This window comes from Etheostoma spectabile, chromosome 9 (assembly GCF_008692095.1).
Source record: "Etheostoma spectabile isolate EspeVRDwgs_2016 chromosome 9, UIUC_Espe_1.0, whole genome shotgun sequence".
Lineage (NCBI taxonomy): Eukaryota > Metazoa > Chordata > Actinopteri > Perciformes > Percidae > Etheostoma > Etheostoma spectabile.
Genome location: NC_045741.1, coordinates 24077129 through 24085650, shown reverse-complemented (window position 1 = coordinate 24085650; position 8522 = coordinate 24077129). Strand labels below are relative to the sequence as shown.

At 40.0% G+C, this 8522-nt stretch overlaps 2 protein-coding genes across 2 annotated transcripts in view; both read left to right on the top strand.

Annotated features, from left to right (window-relative positions):
• Window positions 1-1353: 1353 nt before the first annotated feature.
• rp2 (RP2 activator of ARL3 GTPase) lies at window positions 1354-7740 on the top strand. Its single transcript, XM_032526772.1, has 5 exons — window positions 1354-1658; window positions 3535-4203; window positions 5232-5346; window positions 5965-6050; window positions 6138-7740. The coding sequence occupies exons 1-5, from the start codon at window positions 1497-1499 to the stop codon at window positions 6219-6221; spliced, it is 1116 nt and encodes a 371-aa protein (XP_032382663.1). The 5' UTR covers window positions 1354-1496; the 3' UTR covers window positions 6222-7740.
• A 195-nt stretch (window positions 7741-7935) lies between these two features.
• Window positions 7936-8522, top strand: part of jade3 (jade family PHD finger 3) — a 10057-nt gene continuing 9470 nt past the window's right edge. The window contains exon 1 of the mRNA XM_032526718.1: window positions 7936-8194. The gene's annotated coding sequence lies outside the window, so the exon portion shown is untranslated. The remainder of the gene's footprint in view (window positions 8195-8522) is intronic.

Genomic DNA, 8522 nt, shown 5'->3' with positions numbered 1-8522 from the left:
GTCCTTCTCTCCCCGAGTCATGCCTTGTGCTAGCCTGTGTGCTGGTTTCACACTGCTCCACTGCCTTTCTTCCATATATTATCCCGGTGGGGTCCACTGCAATCAGTTCGGCTGTGAGTTAGGACGCCTTGGATGAATAAAGAGGATTGATTTCTTCAAATGAATTTAAAACTAACTGACTGACAGAACCAGCTGTTGTTAGGGGGGTATGTCCACAAGACATCAAGCAACTTACCTCTACTATGAGGTTCTGTTTGTGCCAAAAATTAAATCAACATTTTAACTGTCTATGTCTGTCTATGCTTTGTATCTAGCAGTGTTTTTTATTCTTTATTCTTTCCTCTTATGTAGGCTACACTGTATGTTATTTAATATCCATGTGCTCCTTTTAATAGAGCCTTGTTATATACCACCTAATCCACAATTTCAACAACATTAGTATTTTGTATTTCAGCATTACATAGGTCACCTAATGGTCATGGGGTTACACAGAATGAAAAGGGGATGTACAGAAAGGCCAGGCTTCAGAGCATCTCTTAAAGAGGCATGATGGGGGATTACCTATTATTAGAGTGGCCTAGGGGTTTAAATTGCCAGCTAATCTGATTCTGGTTCAACATGGTTACATGTTGCTTGTGGTTTGTTGTGCAAGATTGTGTTATTTTAATCTATAGCCTGTTAACACTTCAATACTGGCTAAACACTGCAAATATATAAACCTGGCTGGTGCACACTTGTAAAACACACTTGCATTGTATAACATGAATTGATTTGGCACTCTTTTCAGTCATTTTATTTAGTCCCATGATATTATTGTTGTATTTAAGATATTTTACTGGCGCTGGCAAGTCTGTATAAGCAGCTTTTTCTGACATAGAGAACACCCAAACGGTGCATTCATAGTAATCTGGAAAAGTAACAGCTTTTTTATTTTACCTGGGTGGTCCTACTCCCTGGCCATTGATGCAGGTGGTCTATCTATTTGGAGGTCACCCTACTTTAATATGTGTAGCTTGTAATGGTATTTTGCCACAGAAGAAATAAAGCGGAGGAATTAATTTCATCATCTATGAAACGCCATTGTATTTTAAAGTAGTAGCTATTATATGATTATATCCGCTAGATGAAGTAAGCATATTTAAATCAAGTTGGAAATTGTGTATTGTGTGTCTGTGTTATTATAATGTGCAATAAATCCGCATTAAATTATGTTTAAAATAAAATAACTTTTTGTACATGTACCCAAACGCCTCATGAGTGCACACCTCTTCTACGTAATCCTTTCATCCTACCCAAGCCTGTGATTGGTTGCTGTAACGCACGGTGCCAATTGGTTGTGAAACGAAGCTGGGGAAACAGGAAGCCCAAAAAAATCTTGTCAACTCAAGAGTGTACGTAAGCCTCGGCTGACTGCCGCTGCCTCACAGTTTATCGTGGTCGCCTAACTAACGTTACGGTTAGAAACTCGTCTTATCTGGTCGCCACTGAAAGACCAAATGGGGTGCTTCTTTTCGAAAAAATCCAAAAGAAAGTCCTCCGAAAAAGATGACCGCACACCGACAACAACGACTGTCGAAACGACGACAAGCAACGCGGTTCCCCTTGGCAACAACACCGACGAGGCACCGAAGCAATACAGCTGGGATAAGAGAGAAAAGGTAGCTAACGCGTAGGACATGTAAAACGCAAAGTTATGCGTGTTAAGTCGCTTCCAGACAACGTGAGCTAACGTAACGTTACTGTACAATGTCCCTAAAGGTGCAGCTGGCTACTTTTAAAAGCGTTTGTGCAACTTATCAAGACGCAAATCATTAGCGGTGTGTCTAAGGGTGTTAACGCTAGCTAGTGACCCTGTTGTACCAACCAGTAACGTTACCATGTGTCTGGCTCGTTGTATTTGTATTTCTTCTAACCTGAGTGCTACAGCCGCCAAGTTCCGCTTGAGATGAATTGCGCAGCAGCATTTTTTTGAATCTTTTTTTTTTTTTTTTTTTTTATCGCGACGGTACCCATTCTCCAAATATTCAGCCTGAACTTCCACGTTAATTGTTTCTCCACTAACGTTAGCCAGGTCACGCATGTAACGCTCATTATATGTTGACACTTGAGTTTTAGGCTCCGTGCCTCGCCCTCGCCGCCATGTCTCCCGCGTTATCTCATTAGCGGATTACAACACGCTGTTAGTAGTTCACTGTACCACAGCTGACCCACGTAACATGGCTGGTTAGACATTTCAGGCGTTGACTAAGCGGTGCTTCAACTTCCGTTTTGACTCATGGGCTGTTGCACCTTTGGTCTACCTAATCCTGCATCTATACACATCATGCAGGTTTTGTTGTCCGAAAAAAAACATTATATACCTGCAAGTTATCAAATATCATTCTTGCATTGAAAAGCCAAACAATTTCAGGGATTTAGTAATAAGTAAAATGTATTTGTATAGCACTTTTCTCAGATGAGATCACAAGTGCTTCACAACAAAAGGAAGCATTTAACAACTCTCATAAATACAATGCATCACAAAAAAACAAAGAATAACACGTACACATAAGACCAGCTAACCACCCTACCATCATTTAAAAGCCTCTTTAAAAAGCCGAGATTTCAACTGAGTTTTAAAGTTTACCACACAATCTAGCGCGCATGAAGAGGCAAAGCGTTCCACAACCTCGGTGCAACAACCTAAAATGAGCGGTCCCCCTGGTTTTAAAATGTGTAAGGGGGGCAACTAATAGTCTCTGGCCTGTTGATCTCAGACTACGTGAGGATGTACGCAGCTGTATCAGGTCTAGATGTATGGGGGTGCCTGTCCTTGTAGGGCTCTAAAAGTTAGGACCAACATGTTGAAGTGCATTCTAAATATCACTGGTAACCAATGAAGTGAAGCTAAAACTGGAGTAATATGTGCCCTTTTACTCGTGTGGGTTAAAAGCCTAGCAGCAGAATTTTGGACAGTCTGGAGACGACAAAGATCCTTCTTATTAAGGCAAATAAAAAGACTGTTACAATAGTCTAAGCGAGACGAGATAAAAGCATGAATGATCCTCTCCAACTCGGCTTTTGACACCAAGGCTCTTATCTTTGAAATGTTCCTTAATTTAAAGAAACAGTTTAGGAGACGGAAACTGAGAAAAGTGAGGACTAGTGTAAAATATAGATGTTCAGTTTTAGGGGTTAAATTATGGAATTCTCTTAATGATGAGTTGAAAATGTGTATGTCTCTATTGAGTTTCAAAAATGCTTTTAAATCTAAAATAATTAAGGGTTATGAAGTCATTGGATTAAAATGAACAATTACTAGGATTGTACTCGAGTACAGTAGTTTCATTCAGTTTAGTAGGATTTCTAGGTGATTCAAAGGGGACTATGCTTTTTTCGTTAGCTACAGTGGCTAATTCTGGGAATGAATTGTTTCTTTCATGTATGTTAACTGGAATAAAATATTCATTATCAAATGTATCCAATACCGGTTTGGTACATCTCTAAATATATTGTTAGCATACTCCTACTCAGTCACCTTTCTCTTTTGCTCAGGTGGATCCAAAGGACTACATGCTGTCAGGGCTCAAAGATGTCACGGTGGGCCGTCTGCCCGGCAAACTGAACGGGCAACAGTTCGTCATCCAGGAGTGCGAGAATTGCAACATCTACGTGTTCGACCACTCGGCAACTATCACTATCGATGACTGTGTCAATTGCCGCATTGTTCTAGGACCTATCAAGGGCAGTGTGTTTTTCAGGGACTGTAAAGACATCAAGTGCGTGGTGGCCTGTCAGCAGTTTCGCACCCGAGACTGTAAAAAGATGGAGGTGTTCTTGTGCTGTGCCACTCAGCCCATCATTGAGTCATCTACGGGTATGAAGTTTGGCTGCTTTCAGTACTTCTACCCCGAGCTGGCCTTCCACTTCAAAGATGCCGGGCTCAGCATATTCAACAACAACTGGAGCAACATCCACGACTTCACGCCGGTGTCCGGAGAGAACAACTGGAGCTTGTTGCCAGAGACTTCATCGGTTCTGGATCATATACCGATCCCAGACCCTGAGTCTGAATTCAAATCTGTTCGAATCTCCACTGACCCCCAACGCAGCATTGTGCCTTTGACAAAGGGAGGCAGGCGTAAGGACAGTGAAGAGTCCTGCCTCTTTGTTTTCTTCTCAGGAGAATACACCACTGCAAATGCCCGCAAACTGATCGATGAGGTGAGAAATATAAAGAGGACAGGAGCGTGACGAGGTCTAGTGTAGGTTTACACCAATTGTTAAAAAGGAGGAAGTCTTTTTTTTTTTTGTGTGTGTGAATGGAAATGGTAATGTTGTATCAGAGATTACTCACTGATGCCACACTGATATAGCTTTGTGTGCACTCAGCCTTGCTCTGTCCTTTTTAGAAGGTTACAGAATGAACTGCACAAAAAGCACAACCAGTGTTTTGACTATCGCAGTCTGTAACATCGTATACAAGCAACCAGGGTTCAACATTAGCACCGTCCACCAGCCAAATGCTGGTGAAATATGCAAGTGGCTGGTAGACTTGAACACTAACTTGCCATTTGGCTTGTGAAACAAAAAGTAAATTTTGAGCCCTGCAAGGAACATAAGCTTAAAGAATCCTAATGAGGTTTAATATCGAGGAAATGTAGTCTAAGGACTAATCCAAAACAAGTAGAGCAGTCTGAAGCTGGTTATAAGTCAGTAGCATCATGAAGTTAACATTATTATAATCCCAAAAAGTTGGTTTTAAAATGGACTGTCTTATCCAACCACCCAATCATGTCTTCTGATATACAGTATATGACTTGGAGTTTAAAATGCTGGTTTCTCCTTAACTGAGGCTGTTTTACGTCAATGCAAGATGTTCCATTCCATTAATTAGTAGCTACATATGCATCTTTTTATATGTGTAGTGTTCCTTAAGAATTCCTAAAGTCATAATCTTTTTAAACTTTTTGTTTAGCTGACTATGAAGTCTTAGAATGCTGTATCTGAAATGCTAAACTGGCTTTGTTGCTACTCAAACATTCCTGTGATGTGTGTGCTGTCTCCAAAATATGCATTACTCTATCACCAAAGCATGAAACTGTATCTACGTGGGGAAGTAAAGAAGTCTTGTTGCAGCCGGACTAATCTTTACAGATCATCTCCTCTGTGCCGATACATGGATGATTCTTTAAACACTTGATGCAAACCTTGTTTTTTTATTATAAACGTCTTAAATCTCATTTCCACAGGCCACTGCTAAAGGTTTTGTGCTGATCCAGACAAAAGAAGTGTCAATGCGACCTGAAGATGTGAAGAGAGTGTTTCAGAACAGTGCAGAGGATCTTGTGGAGTGGATCACCAAAGGTACTTTTCTTTGTCATCTTTTTTGTTTTGCTGTTATTTCTCTAAAATATCTGCTCCGCTGTTCAGAAACTGTGTCCGATCCTATCCGACAAAATAGTTTCAAAAGCCAACACCGCTTGTTCATACTTGCTTTTACATGTGTACATACTACAGCAGTGCAGAGTGCAACAAGCGCTGTGTCTTAAATCGTCAAAACTGACGAACCAGGTCTGTTTGTAAGCTTCCAATATCCACAATGCTATTAATAATGACAATGATTAATAATGATTGAAAACATCTCTGTTTCATTTTGGATGCCTTCTTCCACCCAAATACTTAAGAGCAACTATTTCCTCTCAGACCACAGTTTGCTGTTGCTTTCTGCCTTTTTACAGAAAAAAAATGCTCACATGATTTTGATTATGACAACATTGCTGACTCTAGTTTTCCACCACTTATGTGGTAGACTTTGCAGAAATCAACTGAATCATCACTCCCATTTGGTAGTCAAACACTTCAGGTTTTTCAGTTCGGTAGAAATCAGTTTCTGTTTCATAACCAAAGTGTTTGTGTGTTAAAATAACAGGATTTAGGACTGTCGTAGTGCTGTATGTGACTTTCATATCTTACTACTCAAAGGTCCTGTCATCGCCCTCGAGCTGAGCGGGGACGGAGTTGTAGCCGGCTGCAAGAACATCGCTAATGAAGTGTTCAGTGGAACCAAGGTAGTGTAGTTGTGGCATGTGTATTTTCTAGTTTAACAGATGAATTATTTTTTTGTAACACATTTCTCTCCTCCCCCCCACACACAGGTCTTTGTCTCTGATAACAAAAATACATCCTCTCAAGATGTGGACAGCTTCTTCAATTTTGCTGACATGCAGATGGGCTTGTAAATGATCAAGTATCAAAACAAACTGCTCATCAGACATGGAATCTGATCTTTAAAACCCCCCCGCCATCCAGTTGGGGATGAGTATGAGTAGCTTTTGGTTATTGGCCTTTGTTCGTCCCCAATCATAGAATCGCAATGGAAAATATTAAGGACTTGAGTTTTATAAAGCTTTGGATAAAACAATTCAGTTCCTCAACCAAAATCTGTCCCCTTATCATCTAAAATCATTAGCTGTAACTCAGTAGTTGCGATAGTACTGTGAATATTTATATTTATATGAATGTATTCTGTTGCTTTTATCGAATGTAGCTCTTTGCTGTATATGTAAGTTGATTCAATTTAAAGCTTTGTTTTTCTTGGTGGAAAAACCCATGTGCACACGAATGCCTGAAGGGAATTATTGTATATATATATAAATCATATTCTTATTTCTTGTATATGTGGATTAGATAATGGATTTGTTTAAAAAGTGTATATTTGAAATATGCTGTGTAGGTGTAACTACATCTTTAATAATATCTGTTAGGCCAAAGTTTGTATCTTACTGTTGCAGATGAGCTGACCTGTCAACACTTGTGAAATTGCTGTTTTTTTTTCATGTAGGCATCTCATGTGATCATCGTTTCTATTTTGTAATATTTGTTTTATACTCTACTGAATGTTTTTGTACGGACACAAATTAATGTTCTTTATCATTTTTTAGTAAAAGTTTATGTGTGACTTCATTTTGTTATAAGGCTTTTGACACCATTATAGGGTTATACCCGTCATAGAGTGACACTTGAGCCAATGGTAACAACAGGATGAAACCACAGTGTGGTAAAGAATCCGTCCTCCTGAGTTAGTGAAGTTCCTCTAGTCACTATGAACTGCACACCGCTTGCTTTTAAGGTTGTCATTTACAATAAAAGATATGAAGAAATGTCAAGGTTAACTTTTTTTTTTAACCCAGCCAGCCTGTTATTTATTTGTAAAGAGCTACCAAAGTTCAACTTGAGATAGCTATTTGAAATGTTAAACAAGCTGTAAATGGAAATACTCCTGAATGACTGCATGTACTTCATGGTGAGCTGGTAGAAAAAAAAAAAAGTTATTTTCCTTGGTGTTGTTACAGAAGCACATTGCATAGTTATTAGAGATTGGTTCATTTTTGAGGTGAAAACATGAATTCCCGCATTTTTCTGAATCATGTGAGTTCATTGTGCTGCCTTCCTTAGTGATACACATTTAGCAGCTCTCACTTCAGCTATTTGACTTTCACCTACTTAAACTGCATCTTCATTTTTATCATTTGGTTTGCTATTGATTGTACCAGTCGATGGCTATAACAGCTTCACTCAGTCTGTGTTGGGACATATCAATTATTAATTAATCAGTAATAACATGCAACACATTGCAATTTTAGTTAAAGATACATTTTGCCTGATATGTATCAAATTGTTCTCTACAGTTGCCTTTAAGGGAATATACATTGGGATTTATTGTGATGTACTTTGTATTTATAAACATTTTGTACTTCAGCATACAGTTTTTGTAGTATAATTTGTCTTTATGAATGCACATTTGTCTGTAATTTGTTGTTTCGACACTTCAAATTAAACCCTGTCAGATCCCCATTAAAAGCCGTAGACTCTGAAAGCACACTGGTGGTGAGTGACTGGTTCTGTAATAGCTGTGTTTGTAGAAGCCGTGGTGAGTCAAATTGTGGACAAATCGAGCGCACCCAGGTTGGAGGGAAGCCGGCGGGGTTTAGGACCCGGCGGGACGCGTGGTACAATAGAGCTGTTGTGCCTATCGTGGTGGTGGTGGACAGATTGCAACCAACCCTGGAGATTCCCACTGACTGTGTGGAGGAATACAAAATTCCCAAATTGAATCTGTAGCTAGAACGAGAGCCTCTGTCTTTATTGGTGAATGTTTCGTCTGGACTCATATGTGGTTGGAATAAAGCGGCTAGCAGCGCGTGGACTGAAGGTAAGATGGGAGGAAGGTGAACAATATGCCCGTGTGTTCAGTGGGGCTCAGTGTGCCAGGATTTGCCCTGGATGGTTTATCCAGGCCACGGGGCCTGCTCCTTTTTCGCATTCGTTTTTCTGCTTATTTACAACATTAATGTTAGCGACTACCAAGTAAACGTATTTTGGTCAGTTCCCCGTTTCCTCCTCTGAATAATGAACCCAGTTGAGCTGTATGAATATCCGTCTTAATGGCTCTAGGAAGTGACATCTTTGTATGATGGTGGCGCCCATGTTTGATTTCTGCACAGCCTGCAGTGCCGCCTGCTAGCCGCTGCAGGCCTGTG

Excerpts from the sequence above, each read along its gene's own strand:
- rp2 (XM_032526772.1), top strand. The coding sequence starts at position 1,497 with ATGGGGTGCTTCTTTTCGAAAAAATCCAAAAGAAAGTCCTCCGAAAAA. Across the intron at positions 1,659-3,534 it reads GCTGGGATAAGAGAGAAAAG|GTGGATCCAAAGGACTACAT; the intron begins GTAGCTAACGCG and ends TCTTTTGCTCAG. Across the intron at positions 5,347-5,964 it reads TGTGGAGTGGATCACCAAAG|GTCCTGTCATCGCCCTCGAG; the intron begins GTACTTTTCTTT and ends TACTACTCAAAG.